The sequence below is a fragment of the Scyliorhinus canicula genome, chromosome 11 (assembly GCF_902713615.1).
Source record: "Scyliorhinus canicula chromosome 11, sScyCan1.1, whole genome shotgun sequence".
In the NCBI taxonomy this organism is placed as follows: Eukaryota; Metazoa; Chordata; class Chondrichthyes; order Carcharhiniformes; family Scyliorhinidae; genus Scyliorhinus; species Scyliorhinus canicula.
This window is the reverse complement of record NC_052156.1, coordinates 163,858,049-163,881,195: the sequence shown is the minus strand read 5'-3', so window position 1 is coordinate 163,881,195 and position 23,147 is coordinate 163,858,049. Positions and strand designations below refer to the sequence as shown.

Genomic DNA, 23,147 nt, shown 5'->3' with positions numbered 1-23,147 from the left:
TAGCCAAGGACACCAAGGAGAACTCCCATGGTCTTCATGGAAATTGTGCCATAAGATCTTCTGCCTCCACTTGAAAAGACAGACACAGTCTTGAGTTAACGTCTCATCGCGAAGCACACAGCACTGCATCGCAAGCACAATCCATTCTTCTGTGCTCAAGTCTCTGGAGTGGGTCTTGAACTCACAACTCAGACAGAGGGTGCTGCCCACTCAGCCATGTTAACGTTGAGGGGCTCAGTGCTACCTGGGAGAGGCGGGGGGGTTCTGTTCTTAACATTTGAAATAAATTTGTTAACACCATTTGTTAAAATAGTGGATGTAACAACTATTATAGCTTATTCGCTACTTTAATGATCGAGTGAGCCAGTGGTAGGAAGCAAAAGATTTTCTTTTGACAGCAGTAACTATCCACAATCACGGTCCATTAGCTGATGTCAAGGGTGGAGGATTTATCCGCAAAACTGGCTGGAGGGTGTTCCTTTACAAAGCTCACTACAAACCATGCCTGTTTACAGGCGGAACATCCAATATGGCGGTCCCTGCACAGGGCGTATTTTCTGATTGTTTCTAACGAGCTGCAGATGGGTGGCCTCCACTCCCTACCTGGGAAGCCCGTACCCCACAGGAGGGATCAATAATGGTTTCCCCATGAGCTTCGTGGGGGCTATGACACCCCTCCCCCCCCCCACCTAAAGTCTGAAAGCACCTCCCCTCTGCCATCAACAATGGGGGCCTTCTGCGCTGCCTTGCCCGAGGTTGAGCTTCTGCCTGCGGCTGGGCCTAGGTCAGGCGGTGAGCACCGGTTGGTCGACCACCTTTTTCTGGCCGACCTCCAGAGGGCTGTCGCCTGAACCTCGGTCCCGGACACAACATCATCTGTCTGGCAGATGCTTCTGTGTCCATATCCGAGCCGGGATCATGTTCCTCCTGCTGGGTCCGGTCAATGGGCCATGGTTGCTTGGATTCTGAAGGAAACCCGCTATTTCTGTTGGTAAAAGGATCATTGATTTAGCCATTTTGTTATAAATCCTGAAGCCCAGTTCAAAAATCATTTCCCCTAATAATTCACAAGGCCCAAAAATGACCAGAGTTCAGTGGTGTTCCTCGCAGTTGGGACCCCTTTATGGCCTGAACTTTCTCCTCCACAGGCTCAGTGGGCTAGACAGCTGGTTTGTAATGCAGAACATAGTTGCGTATTTCTTGGATGCGGGGACCAGTTCCACCTGTAAACAGGCATGGTTCGTAGTGAGCTTTGTAAAGGAACACCCTCCATCCAGTTTTGCGTATAAATCCTCCACCCTTGACATCAGTTAATGGTCCAGGTGCAAAGTCCTGTTCCCTGTAAGCTTGTAATCCCCACAAGGCTGGACAGACTTGTCCAGCTTCATAACTGGTACCACGGGTGTAGCCCACTCTGTAAACTGTACTGTGAGGGTAATTCCCAGATCCTTTAGGTGCTGTGGCTCTGTATCAACCTTGGTGAGTGTGGTGGTATGATTAGCATAGCTGCCTGCCATTGGTGCAGAACACCGGCTTACCATTGGCCCTGGTCGGTCATGTGCCTCTCGACCGGTTGGTTGAGACCAGTCATGTGACGGCTCCCCGATTGGTCGAGAGGCTGAGTTAACCCCGCCTCCAGGGCGGGGTATAAATACCCAGTACTCCCGGCGGTCGTCCTTCTACTCTAATCGACCGCAGGGCTTAACATCTAGTATATTAAAGCCATACTTTTGTTCAGCAACTCGTCTCGCGTTCAATTGATGGTACATCAGTGAGTAAGGTTTAAGGAACAGACCTTGCCCTGAAATATCTGGTTTAGGCTTCTGGGTCCATGTAACTGTAGGCCTTGGCCCCCTTTATTCTGCCCAGACGCTCCTGGAATACATCAAGGTATTTGCCCAGGATGTCATATCAGTTTCCAGTGCCCTTCTGGAAATTTTCTTGCCAGTCAAAACAGAGAGCTCGGAACGAGTCCCGGTCCCTGTACCATGACCAGGGAAAGCCTGATAGATTGCTGTCCGTGTGTCACTAGAGTCACGGTACTCCCCACAATGCTCAGCGATTCGCCGATCCAGGTTGCCAACCTGGCCTTGGTGCCTCACAATGTAAGTCGGCGAGAGGTCTGGGGGCCCACAATGGAGAGGGCAGCACCCGTGTCCACCTCCATCACCAAAGGATGCCCGTTCACTAGCAATGTGAACCTAATCGGTGTCACCTTGGGGGCCGTGACACAGTTCAGCTGCATCATACAATTTTCTTCTGGAGGGGCCCCGTGCAAGGCCCTGGTTGGTGGTGACCTAGGCGGCTGCCCTGGGCGCCGTTCTCTTCGCTGTTTCTGGCGGCCCTGACCACCTAGTGCTCTCCGTCCACACATCTGACAATGTGGTCGGGGGAGCAATCCTGCAGGCCTGCAGTGGCTCCTGAGTACTGGGCCCGACTGCAGAATTGCCCCTTGGGCTGCCTCTTGGGAGGTTATCTGGCCATTCTGGCACTGCCCTGTGAGGTTATGTGAGTCCGATATGGAGGGTGGATCAAACTATAGACCTCACAGCCCATGGACCCTTGAAGCTGCTGTACCCCTATCTCTGCATTTTCGCTGGGTGGTGACAATTCGATGGCCTGTTTCAAGTCTAACATGGGTGTGGTGAATGTGATTCACACTATATATAGTTGCCAATATCACTCCATGTATATATGTTCGTTATCTACCCATTGTAAGTGCAGTTGCACTATCCGACCACCAGGGGGAGTTGCTCTAGGAGTACGCGAGAGTTTGTACTCGGCTCCTCCCTTGGCTCCGCCCAGGACTCCTCCCCCTGGGACCGATGTATAAAGATCAGTGCCTTAGAGCCAGCCTGCCAGTTCACCTGAAGTTCAACGACGAATAGGCTGGCTCTATTGTAAGTGTATTAAAGTTGAGATCCTACTACACGTGTTCGCTGAATTGATGGTTCCATCAGTGGGCTCTGCCAACAGCTTTGTGTGGCCGTGTTATTTACTCCACAAGCTCAGTCTAGCTGACCAAACAGTGGCATTTTCAAACATTATATTTTCACATTCCTACACAGTAGCCGTCAGGGGTGGCTGCGTGTTTTAACAAGTGAGTCTGGAGTCTCCTTTGTCCTCATCGGCAGTTTCTATTTTGAATTTTTAGAGCACCCAATTATTTTTTTCCAATTAAGGGGCAATTTAGCGTGGCCAATCTACCTACCCTGCACATCTTTGGGTTGTGGGGGCGAAACCCACGCAGACACAGGTAGAATGTGCAAACTCCACACGGACAGTGACCCAGAGGCGGGATCGAACCTGGGACCTCTGTGCCATGAGGCAGCAGTGCTAACCACTGCGCCACTGTGCTGCCCTGTCATCACCAGGTTAATGGCCAAGGAATCTAGTGGTAGGAAGCAAAAGATTTATTTTACTTTTAACAATCATCTGCCCACGGCAGTAACGGTCACAATCACAGTGCCTGTTGGGGCAACCAAGTTGCCGGTCCCTGCTCAGGCCGCTTGGTTTAATGAGCCCCCACTGGGAGGGCCTCCTCCCACTACCTACCTGGGATGCTCGTACTCCACGAACCCCACGAGGAGCTCGATTATAGTTTCCCCAATGGCCCCGTGGAGGCTATGACAGCCACCGACATCCACAGAACAGGATTTCAACAAACAGCTACATAACTTGTTTTAATAAATGTTACTTAAAAAAAAAATCACAACTCCTGATTGAGTCTTAGACAAGGAAAAGGTTGTGCAGAAAAACTGTAATCAGGCAATGGTGCCTTTCTCCTGTTTAAATTTGTTTGTTTGATAGAGTTGTAAAATCCTTTCTCTGTGCAATCTCCACATCCCCAATTACAGTAACACCCTGAATTAACGGGCTTTGTTTTGACACAAACATACTGCTGCTAAGGTGAAAATGTTTTTCAGGAATACAATTACCTTGTGACCAAGATTAGTCAACAGATGAGAAAACAGTTCACACAGCAAAACAAATAGCTACGATACCTTCATTCACGAGATCCAATTGGACAAACAGAAATGCGTGCATACTAATCAGTTTGCTATTAAAATATGAGTCTTTTAGAAATACACTGCTGTTTAATCATTTTTTGATGAGGAGAATAACTAGTGCAGTAGATGAAGGCATTCCCCCTTCACGTCTAGGCCCCAAGTGCCACTCCACGCCTTGTCTGGCATCTGGTTGTAATGGGGCGATGTGAAATGGCGGCAGACAAGCTTAACTCATCATTATCGTTTTTGCAAAAGTACGCTATAATGAAGTTGCCGGAATAAAAACATTACACAAGAGCGATAGGAGTTTGTCTCTTCAGAGCTCTGCGTATATTGGGGAATAAAATTGAGAGTCTGAGAAACAGGAGGAAAGTCCTGGAATGCAAGGGAAGGGGAGATCAAGGATCTACTTTATGGACTCTCAGTTTGACTATGGGACAGGATCAGAGTGAAGATTCAAGGTTCTGGCTGGAGACTTGGAAAAAACGAATAGTTTCAAGTACGAGGTCGATGGTGGCAGAGGGTGGAAATGGAAATTAAGCAACAAATTAGCTCTGGTTGGAGGAATTGATAGAAGTGCAGTGGAGCGTTAGGTGACTGAAACATATTGTTGAAACTGAGAGGAAGAATCTACAGCCTTGTTGTGTTTGGTCTGCGACATAGTCGCCGAGGCCCTGGACTCAGATAAGGCTGAAGGTATTCAACAGTATGCTGACTATTTACAAGGTAGTCGCTACACGATGCTCATCAGAGAACTTTCTCTCCCTGCTCTGTTAGCTTATCATCTGACATCACTGAGGATGTGGGATATGTATTAACATAGTCAACATTAACCCTTTATACTACATACAAGGCAGTTGTGAGACCTAGGCGACATCAAGAAGAGGGGAATAACGATTGGTCGACATCCCATCCCTGATCGTGCACTCAGAGCCTGCGCGAACCAGCTGGCAGAGGTGTTCGCGGACATCTTTAACCTGTCCCTACTCCACTCCGAGGTCCCCACCTGCTTCAAGAAGACCACCATCATACCGGTGCCAAAGAAGAACCAGGCAATGTGCCTCAATGACTACCGTCCAGTGGCCCTGACTTCAGTCGTAATGAAGTGCTTCGACAGGTTGATCATGAAGCGCATCACCTCCATACTCCCAGAACGCCTTGATGCACTGCAATTCGCATACCGTCGCAACCGGTCTACAGCAGACGCCATGTCCCTGGCCCCACACTCATCCCTAGAGCATCTCGACGACAAGGACTCCGACATCAGACTCCTATTTATTGACTACAGCTCGGCCTTCAACACCATAATCCCAGCCAAGCTCATATCAAAGCTCCAAAACCTAGGACTTGGCTCCCCACTCTGCAACTGGATCCTCAATTTTCTGACCAACAGACCACAATCAGTAAGAATGAACAACAACACCTCCTCCACAATAGTCCTCAATACCGGGGCCCCGCAAGTCTGCGTACTTAGCCCCCTACTCTACTCCCTGTACACACACGACTGCATGGCAAAATTTGGTTCCAACTCCATCAACAAGTTTGCTGACGATATGATCATAGTGGGCCAGATCTCGAATAACGACGAGTCCGAATACAGGAGGGAGATAGAGAACCTAGTGGAGTGGTGTAACGACAACAATCTCTCCCTCAATGCCAGCAAAACTAAAGAGCTGGTCATCGACTTCAGGAAGCAAAGTACTGTACACACCCCTGTCAGCATCAACGGGGCCGAGGTGGAGATGGTTAGCAGTTTCAAATTTCTAGGGGTGCACATCTTCACAAATTTGTCTGGGTCCACATCGGCACTACCACCATTAAAGCACAACAGCGCCTATACTTCCTCAGGAAACTAAGGAAATTCGGCATGTCCACATTAACCCTTACCAACTTTTACAGATGCACTATAGAAAGCATCCTATTGGGCTGCATCACAGCCTGGTATGGAAACTGCTCGGCCCAGAACCGCAAGAAACTTCAGAGAGTCGTGAACACAGCCCAGTCCATCACACAAACCTGCCTACCATCCATTGACTCCATCTACACCTCCTGCTGCCTGGGGAAAGCGGGCAGCATAATCAAAGACCCCTCCCACCCGGCTTACTCACTCTTCCAACTTCTTCCATCGGGTAGGAGATACAGAAGTATGAGAACACGCATGAACAGACTCAAAACAGCTTCTTCCCCGTTGTTACCAGACTCCTAAATGACCCTCTTATGGACTGACCTCATTAACACTACTACCTGTATGCTTCATCCGATGCCGGTGTTTATGTAGTTACATTGTATACCTTGTGTTGCCCTATTATGTATTTTCTTTTATTCCCTTTTCTTCCCATGTATTTAATGATCTGTTGAGCTGCTAACAGAAAAATACTTTTCACTGTAACTCAGTACACGTGACAATAAACAAATCCAATCCAATACTAATGAGGTCTGGATGCTGACATGGATATGTGGAGTGCTGAGAAAGGGCAGTATCAGTAACCAGTGCATCAGGCGATCCGTGAAGATTCTGGGAGCATCAAAGAAATTGGCTGGAAAGAGATGGCAATGGTCTGGTCATCTACTGCAGAGAGACAGGGGAAATGTCTTGAGGCGAACGATGGAGAGAAGACTGCTAGGAAGAAGAAGAACGATGGAGAGAAGACTGCTAGGAAGAAGAAGAACGATGGAGAGAAACCTGCTAGGAAGAAGAAGAAGAAAGTCGTATGCCAGATGGAAAAGTGTGGAGATACTTAAACACAACGGGATTGGAAGAGGAATGGCTGACTGGCAGGAGGAGATGGAGAAGGGGGAATCAACCAACATTGTGGGGAGGGATGCCCGGTGGGTAATATCGGGGGAAGACGTGTACAAGGTGACTCCTGCTAGAGTTCTGCATTTCTCGCCCCTTTCTCTCCGACTAGGGGCTTTTCACAGTAACTTCATTTGAAGCCTACTCGTGACAATAAGCGATTTTCATTTCAGTTTCAGGGGTTATTTTCTTTTTAAAACCCACATTGTTAATGGGATAAGGATCCTATATGATTGCAATATACAGAAAAGTCAGGAGAAAGGCGGCGGACAGTAGAAGTTTGTTGACAGTGTCAAAGGCCTTTTCGAGCTCGTCGGCAGGTAAAATGGTGGAGGCAGCCTCTGGGGCTCCGGCCACTCCACTAAAGGTCAAGGTGCTTTCGAGTACCTTGGCCAAGGAATTTGATAAACACTGGCGGGTTGTGCCGGAAGATCTCCAGAAATCAATGGAGGAGGCCTTGGTCCCTATCTGAGCACTTTGTAGAAAACCGGTGAAACAGTGAAAACCCATGGGAAAACGATAAAAGACATGGAAATGTCCCTTTTTGAGGCACAGTGATCAATTGCCTCAGTGGAAGCTGAGATATCTTTGGTGGCCGAAGCAAATAAATTGATGAAGTCTAAGGTAAATGATTTAAGAAACTGGTCTAGGACGCAAAACATTCAAATGGTGGGGCTTCCGGAGGGGATGGAACGACCAACGTCCACGGAGTACTTTGCAGAGATGTTCGGAAAGATGGTTGGGGGGGGGGGGGGAGGGCCGGGGGAGGATTCACGTTCCCTCCTGAGTTGGACTGAGCCCACTGTACACTCCGGCAGAGGCCTCATCCTGAGGATCCGCCGCGTGTGGTAATAGTGAAGCCCATAGCTTCAAAGAGAAAGAGCGGGTTCGGAGATGGGCGAGGGAGCATCGTGACTTCAAATGTGAAGGCCACACCCACAAGTTTTACCGAGGGCTGTGTTCAACAAAGCCAAGGCCGCCCTGTACAAAAGTTGAGTCCGGTTCGGTGTGACCTACATGGCGGAGTTTGGAGTAACTTTCGAGGGAAAGGACTATTTATTTGATGCGCAGGTAGAGGCGGGATCCTTTGTTAAGAGACTCGGGTTGGGTGCGGTGTAGTTCAGTTTTTTGGGTGTTGGGGATGGGAGTGTTGAATTGTTGCATCATTGGGGTTCCATGTTTATTTTTGTATTTTCCTGTTACATAGAACATAGAACAGTACAGAACAGGCCCTTCGGCCCTCAATGTTGTGCCGAGCCATGATCACCCTACTCAAACCCACGTATCCACCCTATACCCGTAACCCAACAACCCCCCCTTAACCTTACTTTTTTATTAGGACACTACGGGCAATTTAGCATGGCCAATCCATCTAACCCTGTTGTTGTTGGGGTTGAATTTTTACAGTTTGCGGTTAGGTTTGGGGTTTAGTTCCAAGAGGGGGTCTGTTCAGATTGTTGGGAAGATATATACCTCCCTGTTGGAGTGCAATGGTTTATGGGTATTTTGTTGCTTGTAATCATTTTTCTTAACTTTAGTTGGGAGCCTCCCTGCTAACCTGGTTCCAAGTTGAACTGGAACAAGAGTGAATATTCCCTGGTCAACCCTCGCAAAGAGGAGAGCCCAGCTGGGGATGTTACCTTTTCACTTTGCCAAGACTAGTTTTTGTTATCTGGGGGTCTGGGTGGGGCCCACAATTGGGCCTCGCTTCATTAACTGAATTATACTAATCTGGTTCATAGTGCCAAGTGGGAGTTACAGATGTGGGATAACCTCCACCTGTCCTTGACGGGCAGGGTTCAGATGCATTCCCGAGATTTCTTTTTTTTTCAATGTCTCCCCATTTTTCTCCCCAAGTCCTTTTGTGTCAACATCAACAACGATCCATGGGGCTTTGCTTCAAAGAGATAGAAAGTCAGGGGGCTTGCCTCTAACCAATTAATTGGGCAGTCAATATTCAGAAGATATTGTTGTGGTTCAACGATCCTGGTTCCATATGGAAGTGAGTTCCTGCACTGTTTCTAGCCTTGGTGCATCGTTGCCTTTCTCTGCGGTGAGATTTTCCCTGAATCCAGTGGTGGACTCCGCCCTGAGAATCTGGAAGCAGTTTAGGTAACATTTCGCGCTCTTTTCTCTCTCTTCACTATTCCATTTATGTCATGGGAGGGGAAGAGTTTTGGAGAGGTTTGAAGACCTGTTAATGGAGGGGAGGTTTGTCAGTTTTAAGGAGTTGGCAGAGAAATTCCAACTACCTGGTTCCAGTGTTTTCGGGTACTTTCAGTTTTGCGATTCAGTTTGGTTGGGTGACCTCATGCCCTCTTTACATTTGGCGAAGGTCAAGTACACCATTAGAGGGTCGGTATGAGGATTCTCCCAAAGGCGGCTGCCATTCATTTGCATTTTTAAGGAGCTAGTCACTGTCAGTTTTTAGGGGGTTTCGTTTAGTTTTTGGGGTGGAAGTTAATACGTGTTTTTGCTTGCTAGTTCCTTTCTTCTACTGTGCAATTTTGCTTAATTGTGTTGTATGGTTTTGTTTATTCTGGAACATTTTTAATAAACATATATTTTTTAAAATCAGCATTGTGGTGAATCCCAAGTAAAACGGCAGAAGCTGAAAGAGGGAGAAAAAGAAGTAGAGTGGAGACACTGGTGTCAAATGGTTAAGATCTGGGGCGCACCGCCGAAGAGTCTGGTGGAGGCAGATTCAATCCTGGCTTCCAGGAGAGATTTGGCTAAATCCCTGAAGATCAAAATGTTGCAGCGTCAGAGGAAGAAGGGGGGGGACGAGTCCAACTAGGTAAATTGCTCTTGCAGAGAGCTAACACATGCTTAATGGGCCAAATGGCCTCCTTCTGTTCTGTAACTATTATACGATTCTATTCAAATAGCATAAAAGGAGGTTTCCCCTGAATTAGGATCTGGCTTAGCGTATTTGCTCGATTTGTTTGGTGTCCGGCGCCTTCAATCGAATAATCATCCAACCAAGTCAAATATCTTAACTCCACAGCTCATCCCAACCTATTTCAGTTTACAAATTCCAACATTTCTAACAGAGCCCATCCAAATTTGTCTTGCTGTATTTGCTCTCTCGCTAGTGATGGCACAACAGCACCTCTACTGGGGAAGGGTCGAATTATAGCACAACAGGTTTATTTTGTTAATGACCATTGTAAATGAGGTTGAGATGCCTGTGCTGGACTGGGGTGGGCACAGTGAGAAGTAATCTCACAACACCAGGTCAAGTCCTTTAACCGGGTGTTGTGAGACTTCTTATTGTAAATTAGGACATATAATGGAAACGTGAAAACCTGGATGGAATTTACGACTTTAAAATGGGGGCTGAATTTCATCAGCATACTCTGGTTCAGTCACACATTGTCAAATCCCCTTTCACTTTGTTAACCCCCAAACCATTTCCCTTTCACCGAGAAACTATGTGGATTATCCTTCCCCCATTATGGCAGGTGCTGAAACATGTTAAAAATTCCATACCCATGACATTAGATAAATGTAAGAAGTCTTACAACACCAGGTTAAAGTCCAACAGGTTTGTTTCAAATCACTAGTTTTCGGAGCACTGCTCCTTCCTTCATTAGATAAATGAAGAGGTGCTTAAATTGCAAGAGCTAAAAGAATCCTAGAAAGTGACTGTTCAGGCAACATTCAGTCAGTATTTCAGCCATTAAATCAGAGCTGAAAAGCTACAGGGATCCCTTCGAGAAGGAAAAGTGGAGGCCGCAGAAACAGGGTGTTACAACCAGGTTAGTGCAGACTCACAGAATCGTCTCTTTGTCCCACTCCAGGGTTGGCTGTGACAGAAATGAAAACAGAAAACGCTGAATAAACTCAGCTGGTCACGGCAGCTTCTGTGGAGAGACAAACGTTAACGTCCAAGACAAAAGGCAAAGTACCAGGTTCTGACTGAAAACTGGCGTGCTTCTCCCCACAAACATGGCCAAGCTTTCAGACCAGATCTTCTGACACTCTGTCAAAAAGAAATCAGGGGGTGCGATTTGCACCGTCACTCTGGCGGGGCAGGGCGGGACTTGATAGAGCCGGCAAGCCGGGCTCCACGGAGGTCTGGGAGCAGTCTTTAAAGGGCGCCCCAATCTGCGAAAAAAAATAAACTCACTCCCACCCCCCCCCCCCACCCCACGGCACTGTCCCCCCCCCCCCACCCACCCCAGCACATTCGTCAGCATGCACCCCTTTCCCCCTAATACTTAAGGGATAGTCCCTTCCCCCAATGGAGGATGGTTAACCCACTGACTGTCCCTGGAGGTGCCCACCTCATTCCCCACCTCAGTGCCCCCTGGCACTGCGAGTGTGACAATGGGCAATGGCTTGCCTTGGCCCTCACCCCCTGGGCCTCCAGGCACACCCGCGCCCCCGGCATGGTCATCACAACTGGTTTTCGTTTTTGAAAACCAGTTTATTGCGCTGGGATGATGTCACATCACCATGGGGCTTGGCACTGCGACGTAAACCCATTGAATAATATTTAAATTAATGTAAATCAATTTCACACTCTTTCTCTGCGTGAACTTGATCACGTCACAGGTGGGAGGGCGAGGAAGACCTCAAAGAGATCTCGCCGCGCAAATCCCGTTATGGCCCTCTCCTGAGATTCAGCCGCCATAACGCGACTTACGCCCACAGCTGACAGACCGGCAAAATCCCACCCGCTGTTCTGCATCATACAAAGAAAATCATATGAAGAAGCAACACGTGGACTTGAAACAGTAACTCTTGTTTCTCTTTCCACAGCCGCTACCCGATCTGTTGAGTTAATCAGCATTTTCTGTTTTTATTTCTGATTTCCAGCATCTGCAGTATTTTGCTTTTATGTTATTGGTTACAGCAGAGGTTGAATTTAAAAAGGGGATATTGCCAATTCAATATATATACCTAACTGTGTGCAGGATCATTAGAAATAGAAGGTATATTAAGTTAACAAGTAATGGTAGCATAGTGGTTAGCACAAATGCTTCACAGCTCCAGGGTCCCAAGTTCGAATCCCGGCTTGGGTCACTGTCTGTGTGGAGTCTGCACATCCTCCCCGTGTGTGCGTGGGTTTCCTCCGGGTGCTCCGGTTTCCTCCCACAGTCCAAAGATGTGCAGGTTAGGTGGATTGGCCATGCTAAATTGCCCTTAGGGTCCAAATTGCCCTGAGTGTTAGGTGGGGTTTCTGGGTTATGGGGATAGGGTGGAGGTGTGGGCTTGGGTAGGGTGCTCTTTCCAAGAGCCAGTGCAGACTCGATGGGCCGAATGGCCTCCTTCTGCACTGTAAATTCTATAAAGAGTTTGTTTTATTGCTAAAACTCACTCAGGCAAAGATACAGAAATTAACAAAAGGTTTGAAATGTACAAATATGTTGAAAGGCACACTGATGCAAAAACAACGCGAACACAACCACTCCCTCCACCCAAAAAAGAAATAAAATGCTCCAGAGTATCCGAACTTAAAACTCAGCAGAATGAAAATTAAAGTCAGAAAAAAAATATTTGTGGCTTGATTTCAGCTAGTGGGTCACTTTCCACAGTATCTGCTGGTACTTGGGTTCCTGATTGGAGTAGTCCTTCTGCAGTCATAACTGGTTAATTCTCTTTGCTCTTGGAGACAGTGGTGTTCATTTGGAATTCTCCTTTAAGAATACTTAGTTTACAGCAATGAGGTCTTCTGGTGGGTTTTCAAATCACAAACAGCTCAGCTTTGGTGAGAGAGATTTCAGAAAAAGAGAGGGGGTTGAAGTTGCTGGCCCTGGAGGTCGCCTTCCCTCTGACTGTGTTATGATCACAGTCAGTGTTACAACTGGACGGGAAGATGCCAGAATGGAACATTGGCTCAAAAGACCGGAACTTTTACTTTCAAAGTTAAAACTTGGAGAAACAGAGTCACAGGACTGCAAATATTGTTCACAAGACAAAAGGCATCTATTAAACATGAAAAGATTGTATTATGATACAATGCTCCTGTACTCCCCCCTGAGCTTAACAGTTTTTAAGATTACCACAGATTACAAAGTACATCTTAAACTACAATGATTTCAAGAACACACAAAGTCCCTTTTAAGCACACAAGATGACTGTGGTAAGTCACAGTCCTCTTTGAATCCATGTGGATTTCTCCTTAAAGTCCCCCCAGATGACTCCTATACCAGGAGCCACATTGTCTCCCTCAACTCCGGCTTCCTCATGAGTGGTTTCAAATTCCACTTTCAGGTTTTACACCTATCCCTTCAGATTTCCTTTGTTTTAAAGGATTTTACACAAACGCCAAGGTCCAACCACTGATTTTCACAATTATTTCAAATAATTTATCCCAAATTGAAGTAACCTCAGCACTATTGCCGATATCTTTCTGGCCTCTCATGAGCCAATGCCCTTTCAACTCTCTTTGACTTTACTGAACAGTAATATTTTCTGGTTCCCAGTTCCCTCTGTTCCATTAACTCCAGACTTCTTGGAAACTTCTCTTCATTTCTCTACTTTCCTTAACTAACTAGACTTTAGGTTTCTGGCATCTGTTTTCTTAACCATTACTCCATAGTATGGGTTTTCTTCTAGCAAGGCTGAGTGAGAGGTTCCCTCTTTAGCCTTCTAAACCCTATTGCTTTCAGCAGAGCTGCTTTTACTCTCACTACCTATCTCCACTGCAATCAAATTCAGCTAAACTAAAACTTGAAAGCTTCCCTACCTTACCATGCCCCAGTTGCTAAGCAACCGCTGCTGGTTTATTTATACTTCACACCATAGCCCTCTCTTATCCTTCACACACCTTTGTCCAGCATGAATCCAACTATTGGTGTTACCCTTCAAGGCACAGAAACAGTCAATCAAACCCACTCAAAACTATCTCTTATTTCTAATGTTTACCAAAAAATTTCCTTTATTTTGCTGACAGCTGTTAGTTCAAAGCCATGTATTTTACACCAAGAGTTGGGTCACATGAGATTTCTGGTTTCAACATGGGCTTATCTTCACCAGTGTCTCTGAGAGCTCTGTGGACTCTCAGCCTTCATAAAGCAGCTTGTGTTCCTTTGCAAATGCAATGTTGCAGAGGTGTCCTTTGTTTAGCAATAAGTGTCCTTTTCAAAGAGTTCAATACAGATATATGGCCAGCCCATCAGATTATAAAGTAAGTTCCCGTATAGCATCTTCATAACAGAGGAGCCAGCCTAGGATGTCACAGAGCGATTGCAAAAGAGCTAAAGAGGATGTGTGAGGATGGCGTAAGACAGACAAGTATGACATATGATGAAAGCAGATCTTCTGCTAAGAGACGTTACGGGCAAAAGCAAGGCAGATGCTACTCTCCCACGGAAAATGCAGGACCAATCAGCTTCAGAACTTAGTGACACTTTTCTGCTTTTGTTCCTCAAGAGAAGAGAACAAACAAGAATGGATCCCATGCACGCAGTCACACTGAATTCGTTTACCATCAGAGATTCCTTTTGAAAAATTCTCCCTCGTATCCAGCATTCCATCATATTCCATGTAAGCAACAATATAAATCAGGTGACATTTACAGACGTCAGTCATGTCAAAGTTTGCGACACAAAGTAAAAATTAAAGACTCAGTTCGACACAATCCAGTCAAGTGGAAAGAGACGTCGAATCGATTAGTAGAACGATAGAGCAGAGCATAAACACAAAGAGAGGTAGAGCTCTCAGATCACAGAGGGAAAAGAGCTGAGTCACTCAATGCACTCTATAATAGGCGGGATTGAAACTCACATAAAAATCAATTTGCTGGCACAGAGATAAAATATTTGTGTCTTGAGATTCCAGGAATCCAGATGGATCTAAGATACACTGATGAAACTTGTCAAATAGCAGGATAGCATTAATATAGCCGGGTTTAATATTCATAAAAGAGAGTTAAGTTCACAACCATGTTCCATGTGAAACCCGATACCATTCTGACTCAGATTCATTCATTGTGCGAAAGGATTTTCTGTAGTAAGAAAGATCGATAAGGCCACCATAGCGAACAAGAAGCAAAGCTGCCACTATCTATCGAAGTCTCTCACTAACTCACCTGAAATTTCTTCACCTGGATAAGGTTAAATGCAAAGTCCGTCAATTTCCGAAGTAAGTTTCGGGGGCACGCTTTAAGCAATGGGAAATCTCTAGTGTGTCTCTCTCGTTCCTCCCAATCAGATAAACTTGTTATCAGCAAAATACCCTATTACTGAAGGAAAATGATTTTGCTTGTCCCAAATGTGTGATTCATTATAGCTGTTACCTCAGCTAGCTCTGAAATTGACAGCAACACTGCCTTGCTCACGTAGATCATTTATTAAAACAATCTAAGCCAGAATAATAAAAACAGATTTGCATTTCAGTAGCACCTGTCACACCCACTGGACATTCGATGGCGCTTCATAACTAATGAAGTGTAGTCACCTTTGCAAAGTATGAAGTGAAACAGCAAGCTCCCTTGACAGCAATGTGGTAATGTCCAGAAAATCTGCTTATAGTCATAGATGTTGCCAGCATAGAAATAGGCCCAGCTTGCCCGTGACGCTCAGTTTCTATCACTAAGACCCACTTGCCCGCATTTGGCCCATATCTCTCTATACCCACCCTGCCCATGTTTCTATGATGTTAATTGAGGGATAAATATTTGTTGGGACAACAGACATAACTTGCTTTCTCTTCCTTGAGGTACTATCCCGATATGTTTTACATCCACCAGGCCAGATGAGTCAGTCTAACATCACATCTATGGGCAGCACAGTGGTTAGCCTCACAGCGCCGAGGTCCCAGGTTCGATCCCGGCTCTGGGTCACTGACCGTGCGGAGTTTGCACATTTTCCCCGTGTGTGTTTCGCCCCACAACCCAAAGATGTGCAGGCTAGGTGGACTGGCCATGCTAAATTGCCCCTTAATTAGAACAAATGAATTGGGTACTCTAAAATTATTTTTTTTGAAATCACATCTGAAAAATGGTGCCTCCAACAGCACAGCACTCCCTCTGCACTGCAGTGTCAGCCTAGACTTTTGTGCTCACGTTCTGGAGTGAGGCTTGAATCTAGAACCTTCTGATTTGACAAAAGTGCGACCAACTGAGTCACAGCTGATACACAGTAAGTTTGGGCAGCACAGAAGTGAAAGTTTTTTTGGGAGGTAGGATAAAAAAAAATAACAAAATAAAAGGACCACCAGCACCTTCTTGACAATGGTAAATCACCGCCCACCATGCATCTGGACAGCATCTCAACAAAACTATTCAAAACTGAAGATGACGTCAGGAAATATTGAGGTTGATGCTCTCCAAGAAAGGGGGAAATTAGGGAAGTATTTCCATGTCCTTGAAGTCAATATCATGTAAACAAACGGTAGCCTGGGAAATTGTGATGGGGACTGAGGATTAGAAAGTAACCATCACAACATCAATGGTAAAAAAGGGTACCCAGAAATACCAGAATGCATCCAAGCAGAGGGGATGTTGAAAAATGGAAATAGGAAGATGTCAGTATGGATTTATAAGATGGAATTCTTTCAAACTAACTTACTGTAGCTTTCCAAGGAAACAAGCTTTCACTGAATGTAATTTTTTTGGGGATGTGGTATATACTATTTAGCAAGGCTTTTAATATCATGCAACGGAGCACTTGGTTACAAGACCATAGAGACAGGAGCAGAATTAGGCCACTCGGCCCATCGAGTTTGCTCCGCCGTTCAATCATGGCTGATATGTTTCTCAACCCCATTCTCCTGCCTTCTTCCCATAACTCCTGATCCCCCTAATAATCAAGAACCTTCTGCGGCAATGAATTCCACAGATTCACCACTCTCTGGCTGAAGAAATTCCTCCTCATCTCAGTTTTAAACGATCGTCCCTTCAATCTGATGCTGCGCCCTTTGGGTTCCAGTTTCTCCTATTAGTAGAAACATCCTCTCCATGTCCACTCTATCCCGGCCTCTCAGTATTCTGTAAGTTTCAATGAGATCCCCCTTCATCCTTTTAATCTCCAATGAGTATAGACCCAGAATCCTCAACCGCTCCTCATATGAGAAGCCCTTGATTAAGGGGATCATTCTTGTGAACTTCTTCTGGACCCTTTCCAAGGCCAGCACATCCTTTCTTAGATACGGGGCCCAAAACTGTTCACAATATTATAAATGGGGTCTGACCAGAGTCTTATACAGCCTCAGCAATACACCCCTGCTCTTATACTCTAGCCCTCTCAACATGAATGCTAACATTGCATTTGCCTTCCTAACTGGTGACTGAACCTGCATGTTAACCTTTAGAAAATCTTGAACTAATAATAATTGCTTATTGTCACAAGTAGGTTTCAATGAAGTTACTGTGAAAAGCCCCTAGTCGCCACTTTCCGGCTCCTGTTCTGGGAGGCCGGTACGGGAATTGAACCTGTGCTGCTGGCCTTGTTCTGCATTACAAGCCAGCTGTTTAGTCCACTGTGCTACCCTAGGTGCCTTTGTGCATCTGATTTCCAAAGCTTTCCCCATTTAGAAAATACTCTATGCTTCTATTCTTCCCACCAAAGTGCATGACCTCACACTTTTCCACATTGTATTCCATCTGCCACTTCTCTGCCCACTCTCCTAGCCTGCCCAGGTCCTTCTGCAGCCTCTCTGCGTCCTCAACACAACCTGTCCCTCTTTGTATCATCTACAAACTTACCAACAGTGCCCTCAGTTCCATCTTCCAGATCATTATCACATCGTTATCAAGGTAGGAAGGCAGCAAATAAGAGAGGCATCTCCAAAATAGACAGAAGATTGGCAAATCCAAGAAAGCAAAGGGTGCTTGTCAATGCAGTTGTGTCTACACAGCAGGGTTCACCGACAGAGTCCACAGTGCTCAGTGCTGCATACAATTTAATTAGTGATTCGGAGCTGGGGTCAGAAGCAAGTTTGTGGAAATCAACTGGGGTGATTTTAGAAAAACAGCACAAGCGGCAAAGAAAATAGAAAGATCCGGATAAGTTGGAGAGGTGGATTGAAGAGTGCCTCACTATGTTGAAACCGGACAAATGCAAGGTAATATGATTATGGAAAGAGAATAAAGAGTGAACAGTTTCAAAGTACAGGCCATAACTCAGGGCAGGTATATGCACGTACAGCCAGATAGCTCACTCAAATCAACAGTGCAATAAGTGACAACTGTTAATTAGCCTGTCAATCAGAGTTTAAGCTGAAAATGAATCCACACACGGCAATGCTTAGAGTGTTTGTTGTTATAGTACAACACAGAAGGTAGCATAGGTAAGAGACCAGCTTTTGACCTAAGAGGATTGATTGAAGAGTTTGTGAGTGATTATTCTGGAGAAGACTCAGGGAGATATTGTTCAAACACTAAAGTGCCAAAATTCTGAGAATATATCACAAGTTTGTAGCAGGAATACATTTGAGGTTCCAACAAACCATGAAAAGAAGGTTGAAATTCATAAGAGGGAAGTTGCACAAACATCTTGTTAACCATTATAAGGATGGTGAACATGTGGAGTGAGTGAGGGGGGGAAGATTGTGTGGAAAGTTTATGGGAAAACTATGTAGATCTTTGAGGGAAGGGTGTTAGCTTCTGGCAGTGATTAAGACGTCTATATTTATGTACATGCTGCCGAACCCAAATGGTCAGGTTTGATTTAACCTAACCTGCCTCGGATTGGGGACCAATGGGATCAGGTTGGCCAGCCATTTACACTCTCTCAGTACTGCTCAAGTCTCTAAAGCGAGACCTGAACCAACAATGTGGTTGACTCTTAACTGCCCTCTGAAATAGCCCAGTAAGCCACTCACTTAAGGGCAATTAGAGATAGACAATAAATGGTAGCCTTGCCAGCAACACCTACATCCTATAAACGGATAAAACAAAAATGATTTAGAAGCAAGACAATTGTGCCACAGCTAGGGGTAAATGTTTTACAGAATACTGAAAGAAATTAACACTCTATATCTTCATATTGTACGGTAGAATCTTTATCAACCTGAGCAGGGAGACAGGGCTCGAGTTGAGCTGACCTCATTAACACTACACCCTGTATGCTTCGTCCGACGCCGGTGCTTATGTAGTTACATTGTATACCTTGTGTTGCCCTATTATGTATTTTCTTTTATTCCCTTTTCTTCCCATGTACTTAATGATCTGTTGAGCTGCTCGCAGAAAAATACTTTTCACTGTACCTCGGTACACGTGACAATAAACAAATCCAATGCAATCCAAATATTGCACCTCCAGCAAAGCCGTACTCATCCGATAGGGCAATGAAGTATCAGCCGAGATGATGTACTCAAATCCTGATGTGCAGATTGACCCTAAGCGTTAGTAATGCCACAACATCAAATTTTCAATTCTAAGCCCATTTGTTAAACTGTGCATTGAAATATGCTAACGCCTGTAATTAAACAATCGAGTTTTGTATAACGGTACGGTATTTTTTTGGACTGTCTTCTAAATAAATGACAATCCTGTTATTTCTCAATAAATGTTGCAGGGTCAACTGTTGACAGCAGTTTCATTAATTAATCATGTCCCCACTTGAAAATAGCAGACCTCATGACACGGAATTGCAAAACAGATAAAAATTAGAACCTTTAGTTGAGTAGTTGGAAAATTAAATCTTAGCCTCTGACTTCTCTATAACAAGCTTAATGAACAATTTAATTTGCTCCATGATTTTTGTTCCATCTTCAATAGACAATAGACAATAGACATTTGGATATATACAGAAGATGGACAGAACAGAGTCCTTTAGGATGTACCACCTCTGTGCAAGATGCAGAATTTTGCATAAGTGACTTCGTCTGCACTGACTTCTGGAGAAGCATTTATATCCGAACATTTTTCAAAGATAATATTAAGTTAAAATCACATTTTCAGCCTCAATGATCCAATATATAATGATTCGGCAAACATACACATTGCAATAACCAGCAAATAAATATGAATGATCACAGAAGCAGTTTGTATTTTCTTGACGTCGGTTCCCTGAATTTATTATGCTTTTTAACAAAATCAGTCTCAATGTCATTCATGGAGGAGAAATGTTTCCAAAACAATGGATTATACTGCTCTGATCTTTACCTTTGATCTTGCAAACAATTGAATTATTTGTTCCAGCAATAACACTTTTGTGTCTTTTCAATTTCCCACTTTTAATTGTTTAAGTCTAACAATAGGGCTTCAGTGATGATGAAAGTGATCGAGGTTCCTTTCTTGATAATAATAATCTTTATTACTGTCACAAGGAGGCTTACACTAACACTGCAATGAAGTTACTGTGAAAATCCCCGAGTCGCCACATTCTGGCGCCTGTTCGGGTACACAGAGGGAGAATTCAGAATGTCCAATTCACCTAACAAGCACATCTTTCGGGACTTGGACTTGAGGGAGCTGTAAGATGTCCATGATTCACAGTCAAACAACAAGGTACTAGATTTTCGCACTTGTTGATAACAGAGGGGACATGTGAGCACCATGATGATCAGTAGTTATGGTGGTTTGACAGGAGGTGCCAACACCGAACGCAACAGCACCAATGATGGCCCCTGGTAACAAGTTCATTTGTGGCACTTGTGGAAGAGTCTCGTACGGTTTGGTCACTTCAGCAAAAATGCACCATAGCCTCATCCCCAAAGGATTTGATCTGCTGCATGGGCAGGTGGAAGGATGTTCATGAACAAGGTTTCAGGTTTGATTCTCTGCCTCTGCTGAACCAGCTAACTCAGCCTGGGCAATCCAGGGCTGTAGGACGGTGGGTTTGGGGGAGTCGGTTAGCGTTTCTGAAGGTAACCTGTACCTGGCACCTCCTCCTGGAAAGTGCCTGTTTGTGAATTTGGGTGAGATGGGGAGAGATTTTGGCCGCTATGACATGCTTTATCCACCTCAGAAAAGAAAACTGACCCCTGAACTGGACAGCGGCCAGTATCCGAGGAACAGTACCAGAGCAGGAAGCGGTGCCTTTATGGGACGAGAACGTTGAAAGAAAACTTTAAAAGAAGGAAAAGTATGTTTGCTCTATGCAAATACCATCTGAAGAGACGTTCCACTGAGCAATCAGCCTAAACCATTGTCCCAATTATAAAATCAGCGTGTTTGTATGAACTCACTCTAGAAACATAATTATGGATTTTGCCAGGATTCAACTTGTAAGTTAACCAGGGAAGTGTTTGTATTTTTGAAAAACAAACATAAGGTTTGTTTTTAGTTACAGCAGTGAAATATGTACAATTTCTCAGATATTAAAATGCAGGGAGATTTTATTTTCAATTTAACTTTTCTGGGATTCCCTCAGGAGGAGAAGGGGGTGAGACTCTCGGTTTTCCAAGATGACCTATTCTTTATCCATCATTCTGTGTGATTGTGACCCCTGAATAGGGTGCACCGACAGGAAGCTCCTGTCTAAACTCTGTCCCCTCTCAATGCAGAGGTGGTTAGAAACTGTGGTGATACTTTCAGCTGAGAGGCGAGGTCAGGAAAGGGTAAAGTGGGCAGAGTTGGAGTGCAATGTACTGCAGCACAGGTTACATTCCATATTTCCATTCAAAGTAACGGTATCCACCTGAATTCACGTCGCCTAATCTCCTAAGAACTTCAGTATTTCAGTTTCAAAATGACATTTCTCTCAATATCTCCAATCACAACTTCGGAACTGGGAGAACTGTAGCAGGGCACTTTTAAAAAACAACAAAGTTATTTATTTGTATCGTGTTCTCAATCTCTGGTGTCACAATTTAAGAACACAATCGAGTCAGCAATTTATTAAGACAACCAATTTTAGAGCACACACACACAGGTATAAACCCCAACTCAATTGAGCGGATATAGTCACTTTTCCTGTGTTTGCTCACTGTTCATTGTAGACAATGTGGTCAGACCACATGTAATGTGCTCAGTGTCGTAACCTTAAAATGCAGCTCTCTCGCCTTGTTGCAACCAGCATTTAGACACAGCATTCACATGCCTGTCAGCAATACTGGCTTGTTAACAATGGTCAGCAAAGGTTCTTGTATCCCCCCCCCCCCCCCCCCCCCCCCCCCCCCCATGCCAGTAAGATCATTCGGCTCTGACCCAAACCCCGCATGCAGGGGTAAAGAACAGGGCGATGTGTGAAACACCCGGTGATACATTCAAAACAACATCACCCCCTAACTCCCCTGTATACCCACAGGATAGGGCGATGGACAATTCTGTCCAACAAGTTAACCCTAACTCCCCAGTGCATCCCAGCTGCAGGATGCAATTCCTCTATTTCCCTGCGACACGCCTAAGGTCATTTAAATCACAGGACAGACAGCAACATGAAAAAAGGGCAAACTTTGGATATCTGTGTCTGGCCGGTGTCTGCTGTAGGCAGACTGGCTCATGTTAAACCGAGAGCAAAGCGTTAACATTGGGAGCTGCGGATTCAGCACGTTTGCACCCGCAGCCCCTACAGCAGATATATTAAAGCCAATAACGTGAGAGAAATGCAGAGTAATGCTGCTGGGGAGCTGCCCCCGGGGTGTGGGTAAGGTGCCCCCAGCTCTGTGCCCGGGGTGTGGGTAAGATGCCCCCAGCTCTGTGCCCGGGGTGTGGGTAAGATGCCCCCAGCTCTGTGCCCCGGGTGTGGGTAAGATGCCCCCAGCTCTGTGCCCGGGGTGTGGGTAAGGTGCCCCCAGCTCTGTGCCCGGGGTGTGGGTAAGATGCCCCCGGGTGTGGGTAAGATGCCCCCAGCTCTGTGCGGTACTTACGTGCCCAGAATCTCCTTGAATTCGAAGATCTTCTTGATGTCCTCCGCTTGCTTTTTCCAGGACAGGCTGCTCTCCTCATTCTCCCGAGCCATGGCAGAGACCCCTCCTCACCCTCCCCCCACCCCCAGCAGGCAGACCCCCAGCAGACAGACACAGCCCAGCACGGAGAGCCCAGCAGACACAGCCCAGCAGACACAGCCCCAGCAGCGGTTCCAGCTGCAATGAGAAGCCGGCTGTGTCCCCGCCTCCCTCTCGCTGCCGCTCACTTACTGACAGCGCTTCCTGCTGCCGGGGGGGGGGGGGGGGGAGGGTCGGGGGAGGGCTGAGTCCGGGGGGGGGGGGGGGGGGGGAGTCTGTGTCCAGGGGGGTCAGTGCTCGGGGTGGGGGGGGGGGTCTGTGTCCGGGGGGGGTCAGTGCTCGGGGTGGGGGTCTGTGTCCGGGGGGGTCAATGCTCGGGGTGGGGGGGGGGGGGGGGTCTGTGTCCAGGGGGTCAGTGCTCGGGGTGGGGGGGGGGGGTCTGTGTCCGGGGGGGTCAGTGCTCGGGGTGGGGGGGGGGGTCTATGTCCAGGGGGGTCAGTGCTCGGGGGGGTCGGGGGGGGGGGGGGGTCTGTGTCCGGGGGGGTCCGGCAGCC

At 46.1% G+C, this 23,147-nt stretch overlaps 1 protein-coding gene across 1 annotated transcript in view; it reads right to left on the bottom strand.

Annotated features, from left to right (window-relative positions):
- The window catches only part of camk1da (calcium/calmodulin-dependent protein kinase 1Da), a 432,129-nt gene extending 409,475 nt beyond the window's left edge, over positions 1-22,654 (bottom strand). Inside the window, exon 1 of the mRNA XM_038811923.1 lies at positions 22,516-22,654. Coding sequence (XP_038667851.1) covers positions 22,516-22,607 — 92 coding nt within the window. The 5' untranslated portion in view covers positions 22,608-22,654. The remainder of the gene's footprint in view (positions 1-22,515) is intronic.
- Between the last annotated feature and the right edge of the window lie 493 nt (positions 22,655-23,147).